The sequence below is a fragment of the Juglans regia genome, chromosome 4 (assembly GCF_001411555.2).
Source record: "Juglans regia cultivar Chandler chromosome 4, Walnut 2.0, whole genome shotgun sequence".
In the NCBI taxonomy this organism is placed as follows: domain Eukaryota; kingdom Viridiplantae; phylum Streptophyta; class Magnoliopsida; order Fagales; family Juglandaceae; genus Juglans; species Juglans regia.
In genome coordinates this window covers 7,201,022-7,225,057 of record NC_049904.1, presented here as the reverse complement: position 1 = coordinate 7,225,057, position 24,036 = coordinate 7,201,022, and the positions used below count along the sequence as shown (strand labels likewise).

At 34.5% G+C, this 24,036-nt stretch overlaps 3 protein-coding genes across 4 annotated transcripts; 2 read left to right on the top strand and 1 right to left on the bottom strand.

The window, feature by feature from the left end:
• Positions 1-6,382: 6,382 nt before the first annotated feature.
• Positions 6,383-15,907, bottom strand: LOC108997941 (OVARIAN TUMOR DOMAIN-containing deubiquitinating enzyme 12-like). Of its 2 annotated transcripts, none has more exons than XM_018974328.2 (11): positions 15,574-15,907; positions 13,860-14,212; positions 13,611-13,771; positions 11,403-11,476; positions 11,135-11,189; positions 10,930-11,004; positions 10,751-10,824; positions 10,609-10,657; positions 10,076-10,160; positions 9,427-9,483; positions 6,383-6,905 (listed from the first exon to the last, which is right to left on the bottom strand). In XM_018974328.2, exons 2-11 carry the CDS (start codon positions 14,176-14,178, stop codon positions 6,844-6,846), a joined length of 1,011 nt encoding a protein of 336 aa, XP_018829873.1. In that variant the 5' UTR covers positions 14,179-14,212; positions 15,574-15,907; the 3' UTR covers positions 6,383-6,843. The 2 variants fall into 2 exon arrangements, with proteins under 2 accessions (XP_018829873.1, XP_018829872.1); XM_018974327.2 differs by having other exon boundaries at positions 13,860-14,197; positions 15,574-15,906.
• LOC118348154 lies at positions 14,484-21,544 on the top strand. The gene is made up of 4 exons (XM_035689145.1): positions 14,484-14,565; positions 20,078-20,187; positions 20,337-21,183; positions 21,510-21,544. Exons 1-4 carry the CDS (start codon positions 14,484-14,486, stop codon positions 21,542-21,544), a joined length of 1,074 nt encoding a protein of 357 aa, XP_035545038.1.
• A 903-nt stretch (positions 21,545-22,447) lies between these two features.
• LOC108997917 (uncharacterized mitochondrial protein AtMg00810-like) lies at positions 22,448-23,443 on the top strand. Its single transcript, XM_018974301.2, has one exon. It carries the CDS (start codon positions 22,448-22,450, stop codon positions 23,441-23,443), a length of 996 nt encoding a protein of 331 aa, XP_018829846.2.
• The last annotated feature ends 593 nt before the right edge of the window (positions 23,444-24,036 follow it).

Genomic DNA, 24,036 nt, shown 5'->3' with positions numbered 1-24,036 from the left:
GAAATGAACATGAAATTATATTCCAAAAAGAGTGCAAGCTCAGCTCATTATATGGGTGCATGAACGGTAAGCGTAAGTACTTATATACAAGGGGGTTGGGGGATCATTTTGGACTGGCGCAAACTCAAGGGGCATGGCTGAAAATTCAGGACCGATGGAGACATAATATTTTATATCAATAATGAATATATTAAAAAGAGAAATGATGTTTTTACTTTAACTTTTATTATTTTTCATTAGATAATTCATGTGGCAAATAAAATATATTGTTAATTGACAAAATATATCAAAATAAAAGATTAAAATAATATTATTCGAGAAATATATATAATCCCCAATGGTACCTTGCTTTGGTCGTTGGCTATGATTATTCACAAGATGAGAGCTTTCTTTTTGTTTTTAATTATCATATATGCGAAAGCCTTTACCCTTTGGCAGAGCGGCGAAGTTAGGAACGGAATTTACCAGCTGATCGCTTTTGCAGGCATCTTACTAAAATGATTAACAATCTCATGTAGTATTTTATGATAAAAAGAAAACAACAAACTGTAGTTTTTAAAATATTATCCAGTCTTTATATTATTCTCTCTTCATTATCTTTTTATATGATATTTAATCATGATTCGAAAATTATTTATATTGTTTATATTAAACTTTTGATATCAAGTAAGGAAACTTATGGGTATCATTTTAATTAGGATTCTTTAGATTTTGTTGAAAGTAATTAATTGGTCAAGTTTCTGTAGATCAAATTTGTTAATGTATAATGTGTGTGTTGGCATATATATTCATGTGAAAAACTTAGTTAAATTGTGTTGTAACTTGTTGAGTGATAATTGGCTAAAGAAAATTAACAAAAATATAAGGAATTGACATCAGCTCAAAATTTGCCCGTTAGTGACTCGAGTGAATGCCGGACATAAAGTTATGTCGACATGCGCTCGACGAGTCGCTCAAGCAAAACTCATATAGAGAGTTCACTCGACAGTCACTCGAGCAGAACCCAGATAGGTAGTTAGTTCGACATACTCTCAACTCATGGCTCGAGCGATGATTGAACACAACATCTCTCGACACTCACTCTACACCCTGCTCGAGCAAATCTTTAGAAATGCTAGGGTTACGCGTCGTAGCCTAGGCTCATTTCTAGAGTCCTATAAAAGGAAAGTTGCAACTCATTTATGGGGTGGAGATACAGAGTAAAACACCCTTGAGTTGAGATCTCTTGAGAAGGAAATACCATTTCACATCCAAGGCTAATTTTTTCTTGAAAATTATATCTCCATCTTATTGTACCTAAGATCAAGTAATGCTGAGTCCATTGGTGTGGATTTGTTCTTTGGTCGGAAGGGTCTTGTGGTGAAGCTGTCATTGATGAAGAGATCGAGAGGCTCTTGTGGTGAAGCTACAGAAAGGCCGAAGGTTCGGAGTTGCATGCGTGTAAAGATCGAGTGGGTCACTCGTGGTGTTGCAAGCCATATTTAACTATTGCAAGGATCTTGAGAATGTTTCTAAATTAGTTGTAACAAACTAAATTTCTATAGTGACTCGAAGTGGTTTTAGATTTTGAAGATGTTTTTCAATTGAGTTTCCACTTCATTTCCAAATTGTTGTAATTGATAATCTTTCTATGGATTGTTTCATTAATTTACTGATTGAATGACAAAATTTTTAAATAGTCCAGTAAAACTATAAAATACCTATTCACCCTCCTCTAGTTGTTGTATTGGATTAAAACCATCGATTTTTCAGTTGGTATCATAGCGAGTTCACTCTGATAGGATTTAGTTCCTGAGTGTGATCATGTTTCAATTGGTTAGAATAGATAGGTTCCAATCACTTGCATCACCACCATACTTTAAGGGCAATAATTATGCCTATTGGAAAGTTTGAATGAGAACTTTCCTGAAATCCATAAATGAACGAGTATGGTTAAAAGTTGTAAGAGGGTGGAAACAACATGTCACAATTGTTGATGGAGTTGAGATTCCAAAAAGTATTGATGACTAGACAAAAGATAAAATAAATTATTGTAAATGGAATAGGAAAGGCCTGACTACGATTTTCATGGCCATTTCACCTGAGGAGTTCAAGCCAATCTCCACATGTGAAACAGGTAAAAAGGCTTGGGATATTCTAAGAATTTCAAACTCCAAATGGGAACCAATAGTTTTGAACTGAGAAGATGATGAAACGTTTGATAAGTTCTATGCCAAACTGAATGACATTGTCAATTCAAGTTTCAATCTAGGTGACAAAATTCCTGAAAATAGAATTGTGAGAAAGGTTCTTCGATCTCTACCTGAGAAACTTCGTCCTAAAGTCACTACAATAGAAGAGAGCAAAGACCTGCACAACATCAGGATTGAAGAGTTGGTAGGACCTCTTCAAACCTATGAATATACTTTTCCTTAGCAAAAGAAAAACAAATCCATTTCTCACAACACAGCTAGAAAAGAGTCAGATTAATCATCTTACGAGTATACCATGAGTGATAAGGAAATAGTGTAAAAAATTTAGGAAATTGTTTGCATCTAGAAATGGCAAGAACCCAGGAAAGAACATTTTTTTTTTTTGAAAAATTGAAAGGAAGTTCTAGTTCATCAAACATGAAAATGAATTCTAAGAAAGACACTAGAGCTACCAATGACAAGATACCATCAAACATACAGTGTCATGAATGTTATGGTTTTGGATACATTCGCATTGAGTATGCTAACTACAAAAGGCCAAAGAAAAAGCAATGGCTACTTCATTGAGTGACAGTGAGTCTGAGTCAAGTGACTCATCTGAGAATTCCTCGGAAGAAAATATCAATTACATGGATTTTGCCTCTTTTATTGGTGGTGAAAATCACAATAGTGAAAATGTGTCTAATCATGAGACTGTATCTGAAAATGAATCCGGGTGTGAAAACAAATTGCAAGAAGTATATGAGAAGCTTTATAAGGAGTGTTTGAAGTTGAGGAAACTCAATAAAGCAAGTCTTGAGAAGCTAGAACTTTGTAAAATTGAAAAGGATTGTCTTCAAGACAAACTAGATGAACCCATGGGTATAGCAGATCAATTACAAACAAGAAATGTGTCTCTTGAACAAAAAGTCAAAATTCTAGAAAAGAAATTGATCTTGTCAAACACCAAGCTTCAAGAATTCTCTAGGAACATAAAAGCTTGATAAACTCTTGAGTCTAGAAAAGTCATCTGGTGAGAAGAGTGGCCTAGGCTATATTGAAGAAGGATCTCATGTCCCTTCTATTTTACAAGCCTCTCTTGCTAACGTAGGAAAAATAGTGTTTATTCCTGCTTCTCAAAATAGGACTGCTCACCCTTCTAAAAGGGGTAAGAAAACCCTTGCATGTGCATAAGTATGTTTCACCTCCTAAGAGCCAAAGAGCTTGCAAAACGAGCCATATGTGCCATCATTGTGGGAACATTAGTCACATTCGACCAAACTGTTTTAAATTTAGAATTCACTCTAGGAAAACTGAAAAAAGTCCTTCTCAAGGAAAGGATATTGGAATTTGTGGAGTCAAGTCATGGCCTTAACCAAATAAATTGATATGATCAATGTGAAGTTAGACTAAATGACTGCAAGCACGAAGCCTAATAAAGTGAATTATCCATAATTCAGAAAAATACGAATGAAAAAGGGGGAGAAGGGACACCTGTCAATTAGCACACATTGCTCTAAAGACTAGAGACACCTCTTTATGGTACTTTGATAGCGGTTGTTCTAGACATATGTCTGGTGATAAATCTTGGTTTAAAACTGTTGAAGATTACAACTGTGGAATAGTAACATTTGGAGATGGTGGTAAAGCTGATATGATTGGTAAAGGTCAAATTGAAATTTTAGAATTACCTGTATTGGGCGATATCTTGTTTGTTGATGGCTTGAGAGCTAATCAACTTAGTATCAGTCAAGTGTGTGACAATGGTGTTGAAGTTCGCTTTTCAAAAGAAATGTGTTTTGTGTCTAATAGTGATGGGAACTGTGTGATGAAGGGAGTCAGAACTTTTGATAATTGTTATGTTATTATTCCTAACTCACAGTATAGTTGCTATAGTGCTAAGAGCGATGTTGCTGATCTTTGGCATCAAAGATTTGGTCATGTAAATCATAGAGATTTATCTGAGATATCCAAGAAAGAAGTGGTAGTGGGACTACCTGAGCTGGGTGAAGTGGAGTTTTCAATTTATGGGCCATGTCAATTACGGAAACAAGCTATAGTAGCTCAAGAGAACACAACACTCATACTAACCAAACGACCATTGGAGTTGTTACACCTAAATCTTATGAGACCCTCTAAGACTGAGAGTCTAGGAGGAAGGAAATACATATTTGTGGTGGTAGATATTTTACAAAGTACTCTTGGGAAGAATTCTTGAGAGAAAATATTTTACCAGCCTCTTCTTCTCCCCTTGCACCCATTCTTTCCTCCAGATCACGACGACATGTCGCTTGTCTCATCAACGTTCGAGACTATGTTTGTCCCACACTACCCTCTAAGTCCACTGCACCTTCCTCCACTTCCCAACATTCACTAGGTACGACCCATCCACTTGTTAATTTTATTTCCTATCATAAATTCTCTCTTCAACATTTTGCTTTTCTTCATTCTTTAAATCACCATTCTGATCTTGTTAGCTATCAGAAATCTATTGGTTATAAATGGATTTTCAAAATCAAACTTCGTGTATATAGAGCCATTAAAATGCATAAGGTTCGTTTAGTAGCCAAGAGTTACACTTAATTTGAAGGCCTCAACTATCATGATACATTTGCTCTGTTTGCCAAACTTGTGATCATTCACTGTGTTCTAGCTATTGATGTAACTTGCCATTGGCATCTTCACCAGTTAGATGTGAGCAATATTTTTCTCGATGCCGAATTTGATGAGAAGATGTACATAACCCCTCCACTTGGCTATTGTTTTCAAGAAGAGACTTGAGTTTGTCGTCTTCATAAGTCTATCTATGGGTAGAAACAAACTTCACACAACTAATATTATAAGCTTTCCTCTGTAATTGTCTTTGAAGGTTTCACCTAATCACAGGCTGATCACTCCTTGTTTACTCATTCTCAAGGCGAGTCTTTTATTGCTATTCTTATATCTATTGTCGACATTTTGCTAACAAGCAATTGTGTGATCTCACTACTCTTATTGATGTCAAAGTTCTCTTAGCCAACCGTTTCAAGATAAAAAACCTTGGCACTCTGAAATATTTTCTTGGCTTAGAAGTTGCCCGCTCTCCATCTGGTATTTTTCTGAATCAAAGGAAGTACACTCTGGATATTTTCTCTAACACTGGCACTTTGGAATCTCACCCTACCCCCTTTCGGATGGAGCATAATTTGAATTTGATTCCGGATGATTGTGAACTTATATTGGATGCTATTATTGGTCGTCACCTTGTTGGTCGTCTCATATACCTCACCATCACCCGGCCTAATATTGTCTTCTCCATTAATATTCTCAGTCCATTGATGCAAAAACCTTTCAAGGACATGTAATTTTTTTCCTTCCACCTGCAATATTCATATATTTGCCTACTCAAATTCTAATTGGGCTGGCTGTCCCACCACTCATCACTCGACTACAGATTTCTTCATCAAACTTGGTGAGAGTCCTATATCTTAGCGTACAAAGAAACAGTATGTTATCTCCCGTTCTCATGCTGAGGCTAAATATCGTGCTATGGCCAATACCACTTGTTAGTTTGTCTGGTTAAAGCTCTTACTTCATGACTTGGTTGTTCCTCATCCTCAGTCCATGCTTCTCCTTGTGATAATCAAGCTACCTTGGTTTCCATGAACGTACCAAACACATCAAGATTTATTGCCACTTGGTTCATGAAAAGTTTCGAGATCGCATCACATCTCCAACTCATATTCCGGCTACCAACCAAGTTGCTAACATCTTCACTAAACCACTTGGTCTTGAATTATCATCATTTTGTTTGTAAGTTGGACATTACGGATCTTCATGTACCAACTTGAAAGGGAGTATTACACCACATATATTCAAATTAGTCACCAAATTTCTTCTCGTAATTGTTTGGTGAATCGTACAACTTTACTTTCCTTGTATATAACTGAATAAAAGGCACAGTTTTCTCATTTGGTTTCCCCTTAAATACTTGTATACATGATTTTACAATCAATAAAAGATATTTTCTTCTTCATTCAACAACATGATTGTTTAGTATTTGGATATTTGAATTTTATAGCAGTTGATTTTGTTCACTTTTGTATGTTGAAACAAGATATCAAATATAATGGAGTACTAGGCAGTTACCTCAAGTAATGGGGGGGTACTGGCACTTGCCTTTCACAACATTGTTGTACATTACAGTCAACGATGATAGAGGAAGCAAAGTGTTGGCTAGAATGAACTTAGATAGCAACATACGATTCAACCAATACATATGGCGGAGCTTGTCTATGATACATATATCTATATGTATGGAGTGGACATATATAGAGCCATATATGTGGATCTATGAATCTTTCATTTTGATAAGTAGTCTCCTTCACTCTATATTGAGCTTCATGTCATGACTCATGTTCTTCATGTCATGTTCTCGACTGAGCACTGGCTTTTATTTTTAAATGGTACAAATTCACACATACTAATTACATATTCAGAAAAGGAATAAAATATGATATGTTCTTCATTTGAAATGATCAAGAAAAAGATTATTAATTTGTTGAGTGCGAGAATTTGGAGAATGTCTTTGAACCAAGGAATATGAGTACTCTTCAAGTAGCAACTGTTTAAGGACAGCCAAAAAGGAGGTTCCATATATAGCTTATGCCAGCCTCTGCCTACCAGAAAGCTCCTAATTCCTATTGCCAAACGTCCACCACCTTCTCTTCTTTTTGAACTCATTCGAGGACGCACCTGAATTACAAATCAAAATAAGCAGCCATGCATAATGAAATGAATAACTGAGTCCATCTCTAAAAAAGACTAGAGCCTAGAAAAAATTACGCCTGTTTCGTTTGAGCGACATTTCAAAAGAAATTAATCCCTTCAATCCAAACATCTTTTAAACAAAAACCATTTTCATCTCTCTTAGTTTTTTTTTTAATAAAATCATTTGCCTCAATTTTTGGCAAGCACAGTTGTTCATGAGTTCTGATTTGCCTCAACACCCAGGGGCGAACCGGGTTGGCCAAGGTGGTGCTTCAACCGGGGTAGCACTTGAGTCAATGCAATCCAGGCAACCCTAGGTCGGCTTCGGCTATGTTTGGTTGCAAGACTCAACTGAACTCAATCTAATTTTAATGTGAGTCTAACATCCAAACACTCAACTCTCAAATTACTAAACTCATCTCAACTCAGACCCTCCTTACACGTGAGACTCACAACCTTTTTCAACTTAACACATCTTTATACGTGTGACCCACAACCTTTTTCAACTTTTTATAAAAAGTACTGAACTCATCTTAACATCTAAACACATTTTAAACTCAGTTTAGATGAGCCTCACATAACTCTATCCATTACTCAACTCACTACTATGCATAAAGAACTGAGCTCAGCTGGGCTCAACTCAACATCCAAACGCAGCCTTAGCAGTAGCTATCCTTGCCACTTTTCTTTTTCGACTTCATGAACTTAAATTTTCTTTTACAACATTTCTCTTGATTTTTTAAATTCAGTTGTTTCAAATTTAATTTGGTAGGTTTTAATTATTTTTATATTTTCAAATAATTTTTATGTTTTATATTTTTTAAAAGACTTTTAAATTTCTTTTGCTATATGTCAGAACTTCGCATGCCATTCCAAATTCTTGAATCTGACAAAGGATTTTTATAATGGAAAATGCTAGTGTGCTCTATGAATTTGCTTCCTCATTTGACCGCTTCAGTATTTTAATTTTTTTAATTATTTTTTATATAATAGTTAAGAAAGTAAATATTAGTTTATTGATGTATTTTTTATTTTTTTTAAAAAAAATAAAAAATATCATTTAGCCTATGGGGCACGCTAGCAGTCACCGTTGTGCGGCAGAGTAGCATTACCCTTTTATTATAAAGATTACAAACCCAGAAAGTGAAATTGATAAGTTAAAAATCCAAATAGTAAAAGCATAATCATTCAAAAGCTGAGGACTATTTTTGTAATAATTTTTCATAAAATCCAATATCAAACATATCTTAGAATTTTTTTACTTAAACACCTTTTCATTCTATCTATTATTTTTACAAAACACGGTACAAAATACAGTTTAAACTATTTGTCAATAATTCTCAGAAATTGGTAAGAATTTTCATTACCAAACATGCAGGGCAGAACCAAGAATTTTTTAATTTGGGGCCAATGACATTAATATAAAAGCATGTAAATTCTTTTAGTCTATCTCTACATGAGTACATGCACATTATTAAAGATCTACGGGAGATTTGTTTCTTAACTTTCATTCACTCCTAATTGTTAATTCGGTGTTAACATGGATTTTACAAACAAAATCGATCAAAATAAACTAGTTAGCGAAACATTTGAAAGGAAAAGTATAAAACGAATAGGAAAAATGAGATTTTAAATCTACCAAATAGCTTGTTTTCTTGAAAATGTATATATTTGTGTAGGTACCAAAGAAAAAGAATGTAAAAAGTGGTCAAGAAATTTTCTTGCCTATTATGAGATGTGAAAAAAAAAGTCAGAGGATGTGAGATTTATCAATGACAAAAAAGTGGTGCACGTATGGAAAAATGGTTGAGAAAATTGATATCAAACTAAGTATTGGAGATGATATCAAACCAAAAATTGATTCCATTATTATCTTGATGTAGTGAAGATATTATGATTAGTATCTTGATTTAATTTCATAATTATCAAATCAACTTATTTGATTTTAATAATTATCAAAATCAGATATTGGATTTTCATTATAATGAAGATATTTATTTTATCTCATCTCTATATAATTTTTCTATAGATAGGGTTCAATGTTTTGTACTCAATAATAAGAAAGATGTAGCCCAAAACTATCAACTAATTATGAAATCAAATTAGGATAATAATCAAATGAAATTCTTGATTTGGATATTATCTTCAAATATATCAAGATAATAATGGAATCAATTCTTGATTTGATATTATCTCCAACAAGAACTAAGTGAGGTATTTTAAATAAAGTTTTTTAAGGACTAGTTCCGCCCTCCAAACATGCCCTAGATTTCTTGAACAAATTTAAAGTTAGGTTTGGCGAAATTCAAAAAGAAATTAATAGAAAAGGAAAGTAATTCTCCATTTTTGACGCATTCACCCAAAAGCACAAGTTCAACATTTTTTTTTGTAAGTTCAACACTCGTCACATTAACTAAAGCTGGCCAGCTCGGTGCGTCAGTCTTAAACATCTGGACTCTGAACGGGCCCATAAGAAACAAGCGTAAAAAAGGATGGTCATAAATACCTTCTTGAGGATAGATTGAGTTGTAATGCACCTCAGCCCAAAAACTCAAGAAAATCACTGCACAAGTACACAAGCATAGCGTAAAGATTATTGTCTATATAATATAAAATTAAAAGGCACAAAACTGACAATTAAATATCAAAAACCAAAAAATAAAAGGAATTGTAAGCCAGCAAAACAGAAATTTTTATATTTTACTGATATGATCATTACAACAAAAAATTAAAATAATAAAAATTGTTGATATAAATGATACCCCAGTTTGGCACAATTTTCACAATTAACTTTTCATAGTTCCCCTATTAGATTTCCATGGACAGCCAGTAAATTTACCACTAGTGGTACCAGTTTTAAAAATACAATGCAACTTGAGCAGGAAATGGAAGTAGATCCCACACACATATAAATTATATATTAAATTAGGCTAAGGTTCAAAAGTAGTACCAAAGAAAGTGTAATGTGAGGAATAAAGAAGCAGAGGAAAATGGGGAAAGATTTTTAACAAATACATAATATTGGAAACCAGGAATTGAAAATAGAGCTTGCTGCAAGTAGAATCAACAGAAAATTCTTTGCCAAGCCACTGTGAGCTCAAAAGACCAAAAGCAATCTATGCTCATAACAAAAATTAGCAAGACTCGGATTTTACCTCGATTTGGCTTCTGGAAATTTGAAAGAATTTCTATGCAACAAGTATCCTTAAACGATGTAATAAGAAAAATGTTCACACCGTACTGCAACAAAAAATTCTGAAATATTAGCCAAGGATGAAATGCACGTATATTGGACTAATAACTCTATAATAGTGATCTTTGGAAGGTAAAGTCCAGAAGTAAAAACAGTGGGTTCAAAAGGAAGTTGGTGAAAGAGTGGCCAGGAGTTCAGAAAAACAATAGAGCCAGAGACAATTCAGTGACAAGTGAAAACTCTCTCAGCTGCAGGATACAAATAGAAAAACCAGTCGAACCACCAAAGTTGTACTTTCAAGCTACAATATAACTTCACTCTGTTTGTAATAAATGAACATAATCACCATAAACCGAGGGCATAGGACATAAATACCTATATATAAACTTTGAACAAACAAAATAATGATGGGACCTCTGGACATTCATAGACTATCAAAGAAATCAAAATCTGACACAGTTCAAAGAGAAAGAAGAGGATCATCAGAAACCATACCAAATCTGCAGCTGCTTGCAATGTGACATGATCACCCCACTCACCGCTCCTAGTACAATTAAAATGAAACTGTAACATCAGCAGATTCTTAGTCTAAAAAAAATTATCAGAGAGCAAGATGGGTAAAAAGTTAAATTAGTACTCGGACATCTTCTCTGAATAATCACCATATTCCATGGGAACATATCCCCCATAAATCTCAGGATGAGACCTAAGCTGATGATAACAAACCATAAAAGTAAATTATACATCAAGATACATATGAGCTCTAAGAAAAATCAAATTGAATCAAGAAAAAGTAGCTATTCCATAAAAACAAACCTGATTCACAACTTGCTGCCTAACAAATTGGTGATTGTCAGGTGTGCTATATAATTGATCTGATAAAGCACGAAACTGGGAAAATAAACCATTACAAAGCAAGTAGTATTCAACAAATATTACAACTAAAGCATGGTGTATAAATTACGAACTCATAGATCCCTACGAGAATTGTTAGGATGCTTAAGGATAAGGATAAACTAACCTGACAATTACCATCTCCTTGAACCTTGTGCTCTACAAAGTCGTACATCTGCAATCTGAGTACAAGGCACAAAAAGCAGCATCAACTATCAAGCCGCTGAGAGGAGAAAAACTATCAAGCTCTACTCTAAAACAAATAAACAGCAGAACTGAGGAGGGGGAGAGCGAGCGAGTGAGAGAGAGAGAGTGAGAGAGAGAGAGAGAGAGAGAGAGGAAATGGTAAGAAAGATTATAAATTTAACAAGAAAAGACTACACTTAAGACAATACCTGTCCAGAAGCCTCTGATGATCTGAAGTTACTTCATCAATTGAAGGAATTTCCCCATTAATTCTAGGAACATGCTGTTAAACATAAAGAAAGTTAAGCGTGACACCTACCACACTTATACATCCATCATAAAGTTCCCAACTCTTGAAAACTATAACATAATTTAAGACCTAATTTGCAATCAAAGCACATATCAATACTCATCAAATTTTTGCTGAGTAAAAACAAATTTTTATAAGAGACAAAACTCAAAACCTCTTGATGCATCTAAATGTCTAGGCTCAACAGGTAAACAATGGAGTTGGGAAATATGGTAGTTCTTAGATTATAAGCTTACAAGATTGCTTAGCAATCATGCAAGAAAAAACACATAAGCTTTCCATCCTATTTCTAATTAAGAACATTTAAGTTTTCAACATAGCATAGATGATCTAAAGTATGATAAGTGGAAACTATATATGATCTCCAGCCCTTAATTCTAGACCAACACATTTAGTTTTAGTTTGGAATATTAAAAGCTTGGGGAGTATGTAGGATGCAAGGGATCTTCTGTGCCCATGAAAACCCCTTGGGGGCTACTTACAAAGTGAGATCTACATGGGATTGTGTGATTGCGAAGATTGAGAGTAGGTTCGTAGGATGGAAAAAGACTTATTTGTCAAAAGGAAGAACAATCACATTAATTAAGAGCCTTTCTAACCTACCAACATACTTTTTATCTTTATTTCCCCTACCCGTAGGTGTAGCCTATCGGATAGAGAAGATTTTTTGGGCTTTCCTATGGGGTGAAACTGGGGAGGCAGCCAAGTTCCAGCTAGTTCGTTGGGATAAGGCTTGCTCCCTGATTTCTAGAGGAGGATTGGGGCTTCATAAGTTGAGTTTTTCTAATGAGGCTCTTCTTGGGAAGTGGTTATGGTGGTACCATCAAGGAGGGGAATCACTGTGGAGGGCTGTTATAGATTCCAAATATGAGAATGCTTGGGGGGTTGGTATTCTAATGAAATGAGAGGTGTACATGGCGTGGGGTTGAAGAAAAATATTAGGAATGACTGGGGGCTTTGCTAGGCATTTTAGATTTATGATTGGTGAAGGCTCCAGAGTCAGAATTTGGCATGATCCTTGTTGTGGTGATAAGGCTCTCAAGATTTTGTTTCATGCCCTATTTTGAAAATTCTAGTGGTTCTTTTTAGTGAAATATTCGTTCTCTTGGACCTGCCCATGATTGGGAAATTGTCACTATCTGTGAACTTTTTGGCGTGCTGCACACTTCGAGCATTGGTAGTGTTGAGGTTAACAGGATGCTCTGAATTCATTCTGGGAACAAGAAGTTTACTATTTGATCCATGTATAAGATTTAGCAATTCAGAATCACATTACATTTTGTTAGAAGCACATTTGGAAGATTAAGGTGCCGTACAATGTTGCTTTCTTTGGTTGGCCTGCTTCCCTTAGAAAAATTCTAACCATTGACAATCTAAGAAAGCGTGTGCTCTATATGTGTGAAAAATGTGGTGAATTTGTAGATCATTTACTTCTTCATTGTGAGGTGCTAAGGCATTATGGGATAAGGTTTTCAGCGGGATCAAACTTGCATGGGTGATGCCTAGGAAGGTGGTGGATCGTCCTGTTGGAGGGGCCTTCCAGGTAACCCCCAAATTGCTACAACATGTCAAATGATCTCCTTATGTCTCATTTGGTGCATTTGGCTCAAAAAGAATGACCAGAGTTTTGAAGGCCAGGAACGCTCTTTGGATGATCTTAAATGTTTCTTTTTCCATATTTTATTCCTATAGACTTCTGCTGTTGGGATTAGCTTTCATGATTTTCTTTCATCTATTTCTAGCCCATAACTTGTAACTATGTGTTCTCTTTTGTATACCTCCTGTGTACTTGTCTACACCTATTTACTTTTTCTAATAAAATTTATTTTAGTAATAAAATAAAGTACAAATTAACAAAGTTATCGTTAACCAATTGATACAAGAAATGGTTAAAAATAACAAATATTGGAGTATCTTGAGCTTAAAACTATCACAGCAAGCTCGTATAAGAATAATCATGGAGAATTATGAAATTGACCAAAAATCAACCATGCTCAATAAGTAAAAAAAGAAAAAAAAATAGAATAAAAAATAGAGATATGAAATATCTTCATTATATTTCTTTAATGGCTAAAAATTGATAGCATGTAATGTTAGGTAAACTTACAGGGATGGGGATCATTTGATCCAGTATCCTGCCTACTTCACCGTCAAGTGCAAATTCATTAGTTAGATCCGGAGAATAAGAATACCCTTTTGTATCACTCTGGCTAGGATGAGAAGTTGAAGGCTCTGTATCATCAGCTTCTTCCTGGCCGTAATAATGGTCTGCACATTATAACAAGGTTATCAGGATAACTAATATATGAAAGCTGGTGACTGCCAAGCATATCCATAAAGCAGCTTAACCCAATACCTGAACAGTAGAAGTTCATTGATGGACTGTGCCAATCATGTCCAAGATTTGATGCTTGATAGTGCTCTTCTCCTGCATGTGAGTATCCAGATGCTTCTGAAACTGTAAGCTGCAAAAACTCTTCTTGAAGTGTACGCGCAATAACCTCATCATTCTCCAAACGACTACAATCAGTACCATAATGCTCTTGATCGATTCCATTATAAACGTCATCAGCACCATGATGCGTCATATCACCATAATATCCAGATCCGATGGGATCAACATCGAAAAGCTGAAGACCCCACTGAATGGCATCTGAATGTTCATGTATAATCATCTATGAATCCCGAAAGAAACTGCTTTCGGGATCACTGATCCAATTAGGATAATCCGTTTAAATAGCTCTCAATTATGTAAGAAAGATTAATATTCAACTAAATTTGCAATAATCACCAAGCATCCTATATCTAGATATATAACTTAGAATGTTATAATTTGTGTCAAACTAAGCGCCGTGCTTCACCTTGAAGACTTCAAATCAAAATATTAAATGCATGTCTTAAATACTAGGGCAATTGATTTCACCAAGGTCACTAGTGAGAAAAAGAGGCTCTTCATTTATTATATGCAACAATTATGACCATGATTGTCATTCCTAGTAGTTCTGTGCGTCTAAAGATGCTTCAGTTTACTGAGATAGATACAAAAAATGCAGGAGCTGCTGGTATAGCATGAGATGGAAAGGAGTCGAAGCTTGATTATCCTTAAAATTACTACAAACATAATAGGCAAGCCAATTAGAGGCATGATCCCAAACGATGTATTAGTCCAACTTCAATCTAATATGATCAATTAAGTATTCTATAAAATTGAGATAATAGCTAAATCAGCACAATCAAGAGAGAGTAAAGCAGCCAGTAGATTAAACTGATGAGGTCATTTTAGAGACATTATGCGAGAAGATGCACAAACTGAACAAAGAAATTAATTAATTTTTTCATGTGAATCCCATATTTATTCATTTTTAAAAAAAAAATGAGTGTGCGAAACTTGGGCACTTGATGATTGCAAATATCATTTCTCTTATAATTTTTTAATGGCTATTAGACCTTTCACACCATATAAGGCAACATCTGTAGGCAAATCCTTTATTAAATGACTACACGTCAGCTTTGGTCGCCACCGTGAATACTCAGCCTTTGGTTAATCTCTATCTTCAATTAAAAAAGAATAAAAAACCCTCAACTCAGTGTCATGAACCTTGCTGAAGATTGGCCATTAAAAAAACCAAAGTTTGGGTGAGATGTACTCACGCATGGAGCACGCCACTAAAATCAAAACAAATCACAAATTTCGAAAACTAAGGGTAAGAAAAAGAAGAGCTTATGCAAAAAGGAATTAAAAAAAAAAAAACAACATAAATCGACAACCCCAAATGAAATCCATCCACCTATCCTAAATTTCAATCATCCAAATTCTCAAATCACCAAGAAATCCATCCCCGATCCAACATCTACAAAGAGAACACAGGGAGTGATTTAACCAAACTCAAACATATATAAAGGAACTCTCATATCCACCCATCCTAAATTTCAACCATCCAAATTCTCAAACCAGAAGAAGATTTAGGACGAACCAAACAATAACCCAAATACACAATCCTTCAGAGTACAATCATTCAACATGGAAGCATACAGCAAAACGGTAAATTAGAGACAGAGTAAAAACTCACTCGAATCAGTCAACTTTGGTTCGGGCACCAATACAATCGACAGAAACCTAAGCTTTGGTCAGGAAATGGGTTCAACGTAAGGATTCCAAATGGCACTGCTCCATGTATGGAAGGTGTGAATGCACTTTATGAGGACGTTGCACCGAGTGGAAAAAGCGAGGATCAAAATTGGAAATACTGCACTCCACGCCGATTTTCATACAGTTGCCTCGGCCTTAAACGTCTAACAAGTTTATGTGGAGGGTAATTCGTAAGGATGTAGTGGAGGGCTCCGGATTAAGTAACTTGTCGGTGATTTAAGCGGGCATTTCCCCTCCCAACGGTTTTTCTATCCAAGTTTGGTAATGAAGAGTCCAACGATGGCCGTTGACGAGGATAGGATCTGGCCTAGTTTATTTCATTTAATAATTAAATTTTTTTAAAACTTTTATAAAAATAAAATAAATAATTTAATTTTTTTAAATTTAAAAATAAAAATAATATTAAAAATATATATTTTAATAATATTTTATTTTATTTTTAAATTTTATCTCATCTCATTTGTAAAAATAAATTAAATATAAATTTCGTTGAATTTCAAAAAATCTTTTTTTTTTTTTGGGTGACGGTTAATTACTTGAATTCTAAAATAAGTGTGATCGTATGACGTTATTCAATTTTTTTAAGAAAGAGATAGATAGACGAAACAATCTTATAATATTAAAATCAATCTTATAATATTAAATTTTATCTGAAAAAATATAAAAATTAAATTCCAAGAATAATATATAGTAGAACCTACATTGGTATATTCAAGGTTGGACATCAGGATCCCGTTCTCGACTCGCTAGCAAAATCTGCCCTCGGACCGAACGTTTATACGCGATCAGGCAAATTGAATAATGTTATTTCACCTTCCCTTTTATAATTAGGATAGTCATAAAAAAATAATGTGATCTGTATTGATAGTGTAAATTATACTTTTCTAATAAAATATACTATTATTGGTATTTTAAATAATTATAAAATAAAATTAGTTATTTATATTTAGTATCTTGCTCATTGATATAAAAGGAGAAAATATTAGTCTAATATTCATCATATAAAATGTAGACAAGAATCTCACACGAGCAATGATGCTCATCCTAAGAAACGAGCAAGCTTAGCACTTACAATTTACAAATTGAGAATCTTGGGCGAGAACTTGTGCTCGAACCAAGTAAAAAGAGTTGTCATGGCTAAGGCTGTAAGCCGGTCGGTCTGGATCGAAAAAATTGATCGGATCGACCTCCAGACCAGTCGGTTTCAATCCCATAAAACGTAAGGAAGGTAACCTAGAATAATTCATATGAATAAGACCTTTCAACCTGTAAGAAGAATCCACCAAGCTATTCCAAACAAGATTAGAACCTTCCCCCTTATTTAGCCAACCAGTCCGCCACTTGATTTCCTTTTCTGAAAATATGTTTCATGGAGCAAGTCATAGACGCCCTTATCTCATTGATTGCCTTCCCATAAGTCCTCCACCATATTCTGAAATTCAATGAAAAAGAACAATGTGATTGGTTATATATTTTTGTAGTATTAATGCAGATAGTAGGGCGGTGATTGCGGGAGAATATATAAGGCTATTTAATGCACTATCAGGCCATGATATCTTAAATAAATAAGAAATAGTTCGTGGAATGCACTACAGATAGAAATTGGAACTTCACACAATTTTCCATTTTCGATGGCCTGTCAACTCCAGTCGGCAAATTTGACTCTTATATCAACATAATATGTCCTCATTAATGTTTTTTCCTTTCTTTTGCAAAATTTCAAATTTTAAGTTCTTTAAGTCTTATCTTGTCTCAAATTTCCTTATTTGTAATTTTTGTTTACTCTGTTTTTACAAAGTGTTTGTCTCTCAGACAAATCATCAAAAGGTTTATTAGAAGAGAGTTTATATAAATAAAAGTTAAGACAATGCTCGTCATAAAGAAATTTGTATGCAGGTGAGCTCCAAATAGATGTGTAGTTTAACTTATAATCTGGATTTTTTCTTGTATTGATTAGTTACAACTGTAATTTCAATTTCATTAAATAAAATGAAGTCTATTTTTAAAAAAAAATATATATTTCCTTATATAAATATTGTTATTCCAGTTTTATCATATTGAATCAAAATATGATAAAACACACAATATTTTGGATATGACAGCCCTTTTGAATTTAACATGTACCAAAGAACACGCAATATCCCTTCACGTTTGGGAAACTTCTCAACTTGACCAACAATTATTAAAACTTACCCTTTCGGATTTATTCTCACAGGATGCAATGCCAACTGTTCCTTTACCCTGCTTTTGGTTTTCAACTAACCATGTATTAACTTAATTTAAAGATATAAGAAAAGGGAGTGAGACTTATTAAATAAAAATCTCATAACAATCGACTATATAGAGAAGAGAACTGCTACAGACATAAAAAAAATTACATAAAATAAACTCACAAATTGATCATATGATTTCATAAAATCTGTTAGATCTATTTTATAATAAAAATAAATTTATAATTTGATGTACTATATCAACTTATATTAATTTGTAAGTTTTTTTTTTTTTTGTGAATTTCCTTTATTACTAAAGTATTTTTCTATAGGTAATAGACGAATAGTAAAAGTCCTTTTTTCAAAATCAAGAAGGGGACCGTCATAATTGACGGTTTGATAAAATCAAACAAGTGGATTGACAAATTGCATAAATAAGGTTGCGTAGTAAATAATTGTTTTGACCTTTTTTTTTCAAATTTTTTTATTGGAGAAATGATAAACTTCATTAAACTTAATCAAGAGTTACAGAATGCAATAATTCTGAACTAACAACCAGATCAACTACATCCTCTGGTAGTGATACTGCAGCTTTTGCAAGGTTATGAGCATAAACATTAGTAGCTCGATCTTTTAACAAATAAAACATTCCAGCTCACTAAAGAGGATAGTCTAGTCTGTCACTAAGAATCATTCCCACCCTATCCCATCTATCCATTTGTTGCTCTAAACCTTTGACAATTGGAAGAGAATCATCCTCCAATAGCTAGTTCTATAGCATATAAAGCACCTTGAGCTTCAGCAAGTAAAGGATCAAAAAAGCTTGCTATTGAACTTTTTTTGGAAGCCATCACTCTGCCTTGAGAATCATAGGCTAGTATGCCAAAACCTGCCCTCCTTTGTCCTTCACTCACACCTGCATCCCAGTTGATCTTAGAGCCTGTTTGAGATTGAGTTTGTAAGTTTAAAAAGTGTTTTTAACTGTTTAAAAGTTCTTTTAAAGAAAAAATGATATGTTTGGTAAATTTATAAAAAGTGATTTAATCACCTGAAAAAGTTGAAAGTCTACCTTTTTAAAAAGCATCAAATTAAAGCTTTTTTTGAAACGCTCCGGTAGATAACTGTATATTTTTAAAAAATTAGTGTAACTACCTTAAAAAGTGTTTTATATACATGTTTATCAAACAATAAACAACTTTTGAAGTATAGAGCTTATTATTTAAGTTATAAGCTATAAGCTCTAAAACTATAAGCTATATTTTCCACCACAACCCCAAATATGCACTTAGTTACACATGGAGGAGGAGGATTCCAGTTACCATTCTCTCTGTCATCCCTTGAGATGATGTATTATGCTTTGTTGAGTAGCTTTAAAGTCTTTTAGATATTTCGGAGCTGTGAACCAAAACAAAGGGATGAGTAAAGGAGTTCTCAAAAATGAATTGATTCATCCTATGCCAAATACTTCTAGCCGTTATAGCAAATAATTCAATAGTCTCTTGCTCACAGGTTGAGATTAGTGCCTCAAGTAAGTCGCTAAAATTTGTAGGTCTAATAAAGCTTTTCTACAGACCAGCTAGACCTTGACTCCACACATCCATAGCAGATGGACAGTTCCACAAAATATGGATCACGGTTTCATTCTCACACAAGCAAATAGGACACTTAGGAGATTCACAAATTTGCTTCTTAGCCAGGTTAAACCTTATGGGTAACAACTCAAGACAAGCTCTCCACAAAAATGTCTTCATTGCATTTGGAATTTGAAAGCTCCAACAATTAGTCCAATCTATTTTATTTTTAACAATAGAAGATGTTGGAATATACAAACTCAAATTGAAGTTTTGGAGTTGAAGTCAAGGGAAGCTAAACATAAAAGATAAAATCGACTATTTCTGAATGACAGTAAAATTAAGTCCAAATGAAAATGAGATAAATTAGTTAGAGTGCAAAGTAAATATCTTCTGTACACTCAAGTTAGTTAGCATACATGTCTATAAATAGAAATGATGTAAATGTAATATTCATTCAATTCTAGTTAATGAGAAATTCACATTGCATTTGCTCTCAATCCTTCCTTTACATTTCAAGCTCTCTGTTTCCCATTCTTCAAGTTACAGAATTTTACATGGTATCATCATCCATAAACATTCTGCTGCCTTCTTGATTTTTTTTTACACAATTCTTGCTTTCTTTCTTTTGCTTCTATGGCAGAATCCTCTAATAATTCTTCTGAAAATTCTTCTCCTCCTTTGGGAAATCCATCTAATGATTCCTCAAGTTACTACTACTTGCATCCATCTGATAATCCTGGAGCTCTTCTTGTATCTGAAATTTTTTTTGGTGACAACTATGTGGCTTGGAGTCAGTCCATCACAATTGCTCTCACAGTCAAGAACAAAGTTGCCTTCATCGATGGGAGTTTGCCTCAACTAGTTCTACTAATTCTCGACTTAAGACTACTTGGTTACAGGCCAACAATCTTGTGCTTTCTTGGCTAATGAATTCCATTACAAAGGAGATTCGAGGTAGTTTTCTTTATTTCAACAATGCTGCTGACATCTGGAATGAATTAAAGATTCGATACCTGCGTAGTGATGGTCCAAGAGTATTTGCCTTGGAAAAATCCTTAAGTTCTATTTCTAAGGGCTCAAATTCAATCACTGAGTATTTTAGTGCTTTCAAAGCACTACGGGATGAATATATTAGTTATCGTCCCCTTCCAACTTGTAATTGTGGATTTTTTGAAAAGTGTACCTGTGCAGTATTGAAGAACCTTGCTGATCAACAACAAACTGACTATATCATGAAATTCTTGATTGGTTTGCATGATTCTTTTTCAGCAATTCGAAGCCAACTATTGCTTCTTTCTCCATTACCATCAATGGGCAAGGTTTTCTCTTTATTGATACAAGAAGAGAGCCAATGTTCCTTAACCAATGCAGTAGATATCCCCCTTGATTCTCATGCTATGGCTACTGCACAACCATCTACACAAACTCATTCAAATGTTGTTAAGTTCAGCAAAGTCAAAGGCAAATCAGATGTCATCTATTCCCATTGTGGATTCTCTGGTCATCTTGTAGATAAGTGTTTCCATCTTATAGGCTATCCACCAGGATGGAAAGGGCCTCGATTAAAGAGAATTAATTCTACACGATTACCCAATGCAAACATTGCATCTTTTATGGAGCAAAACTTAAACAACCCAACTATGTTTTTTTCTCAAGAGCAAATACAGAATTTGATCACTCTTGCAAATAGCCTATCCACTTCTCCTATCTATCCTAATCCTACAGTTAACACTGCCTCTACATCAGGTAATAACCCCATTCTTTGTTTAGCTAATATCTCCTTAAATCACATCTCTCCTTGGATATTAGATACCGGAGCAATAGATCACATGATCTGTTCTCCTCATTTGTTCACATCCATAAAAATCCCAACCAAACTCTCTTCTGTCCATTTACGAAATGGTCACTCAGTTCCTATTAGTTTTACTGGTACTGTTAAAGTCTCCCCTGATTCAATTTTACACAATGCTCTTTATGTTCCCTCTTTTCATGTCAATCTCATTTTTGCTTCCAGGTTGACTAAAGAAAATTATGTTGCCTTGTTTTTCTTTCAATCTAAATGTGTATTGCAGGACCTCAACAAATGGAGGATGATTGGGCTTGCTGAAATCAGAAATGGTCTATACCACCTCATCAATTTTTCTACTGCTACACAGAAGGAAATTCATGATTCAAACAGCTCTTTCTTGGCTAACACATCTACCATTAGTCCTAACATGTGGCATTTTCGGTTGGGACATTTATCTTCTGCCAAACTAAAACTCATTAGTTCTATTGATTCTTCTATAAAAATATATCGCAAACATGTTTGTGAGATCTGTCCTCTAGCAAAACAAAAGAAACTGTCTTTTCCTGTATCACAAAGCAATTCCATCAAAACTTTTCAATTAGTACATTGTGACATTTGGGGTCCATTCTCCACTATCTCTCATTCTGGCTATAAATTCTTTCTTACCATTTTGGATGATCATACATGTTTTACTTGGCTTTTTCTTATGAAAGCTAAATTAGAAACTCGAGTTTCAGTTGTTGCATTCCTTCTTCTGGTAAGCCATACCCTCTTGCTCATTTCCTTTCAACACATAAATTGTCACCTAGACATGTAGCTTTTACTTCTGCTTTGTCATCTACTTTTGAACCTAAGACTTTCAAACAAGCCAATTCTTATCCACATTGGCAAGCAGCCATGTTAAATGAGATCAAAGCTCTTAAATTAAATAAAACATGGGAACTTGCAATATTACTTCCAAATAAGATTGCAATTGGATGTAAGTGGGTATATTGTGTTAAATTCAAAGCTGATGGCACAATTGATAGATACAAGGCTCGATTAGTAGCAAAAGGCTACACCCAACAAGAAGGCCTTGATTATTTTGACACATTCTCACCTGTAGCTAAAATGACAACAGTGAGAACATTGTTATCCATTGTTGCCATTAAGAATTGGCATTTACATCAACTTGATGTAAACAATGCTTTTCTCCATGGAGATTTAAATGAAGAGGTGTATATGCAACTATCACCAGGGTATTCTTCACCAACTGATCCGAGAGTTTGCAAACTCAAAAAGAGCCTATATGGTCTAAAGCAGGCCTCAAGACAATGGTTTTCCAAGTTGTCATCTTCTCTACTTCAATTTGGTTTTATTCAAGGGAAGTCTGATTCCTCTCTATTCATCAAGCATAATTCAAACAGCTTTATAGCACTCTTGATTTATGTTGATGATGTGATTCTTGCTTCTAATAATCTTGTTGATATAGTCACTGTCAAAAAGTTCTTACATGACTCTTTCACTATCAAAGGCTTAGGAGAACTAAGGTATTTTTTGGGGATAGAAGTGGCTCGATCAACCAAAGGTATAACTTTCTGCCAACGAAAATATGCCTTAGATATCTTGCAAGATAGTGGTTTTTCAGATTGTAAACCTGTGGCATTTCCTATGGAGTTTACACTAAAGCTAAGTGCAAATGACTCATCTCCTCTGACAAATCCTGCACAATACAGAAGATTAGTAGGTAGATTGTTATACCTCACTATAACTAGACCTGACCTATCCTACTCAGTACAAGCACTAAGCCAGTTCATGGCTAATCCTAGTAGTAATCATCTTCAAGCTACTGAAAGGGTCCTCAGGTATATCAAAGCAACACTAGGCCAAGGTATTTTTCTATCTGCACATTCCCCTCTTCATCTAAAAGCCTACTCAGATAGTGATTGGGGTGGCTGTATTGACACCAGAAAGTGCATTACTGGCTTCACAGTGTTTCTTAGTGACTCTCTTATATCATGGAAATCAAAGAAACAGCCAACAGTTAGTCGATCTTCAGTTGAGTCTGAATACAAAGCTCTAGCCTCTACCACATGTGAACTACAATGGTTGATCTACTTGCTAGCTGACTTAAAAGTTCCTCATCCACAAGCTTTTTTGCTTTATACATATAGCAAACCAGCTTCTAATATTGCATCAAACCCTGTCAACATGAAAGAACAAAGTACATTCAACTAGACTGCCATTTGGTCCGAGAAAAACTGCAAGAAGGTTTGATCAAGATCATTCACATTCCATCCAAACATTAGCTAGCAGACATTCTAACTAAACCACTTGGTTCCCTCAGTTTCCATCATCTGATTCGCAATATGGGAATGATCAATATACATTCCCATCTTGAGGGGGGTGTTGGAATATACAAACTCAAATTGAAGCTTTGGAGTTGAAGTTAAGGGAAGCTAAATAGAAAAGATAAAATCGACTATTTCCAAATGACAGTAAAATTAAGTCCAAATGAAAATGAGATAAATTAGTTAGAGTGCCAAGTAAATATCTTTTGTACACTCAAGTTAGTTAGCATACGTGCCAATAAATAGAAATGATGTAAATGAAATATTCATTCAATTCCAGTTAATGAGAAATTCACATTGAATTTGCTCTCAATCCTTCCTTTACATTTCAAGCTCTCTGTTTCCCATTCTTCAAGTTACATAATTTTACAGAAGAGGACTGGCCATTCATTAGTGCATTTAGCTACTTTTGGAAATGGTATGCACTCTTCACTGTGAAGAGCCCATCTTTGGTTCCTAGCCAGATTAGTCTATCCTCTA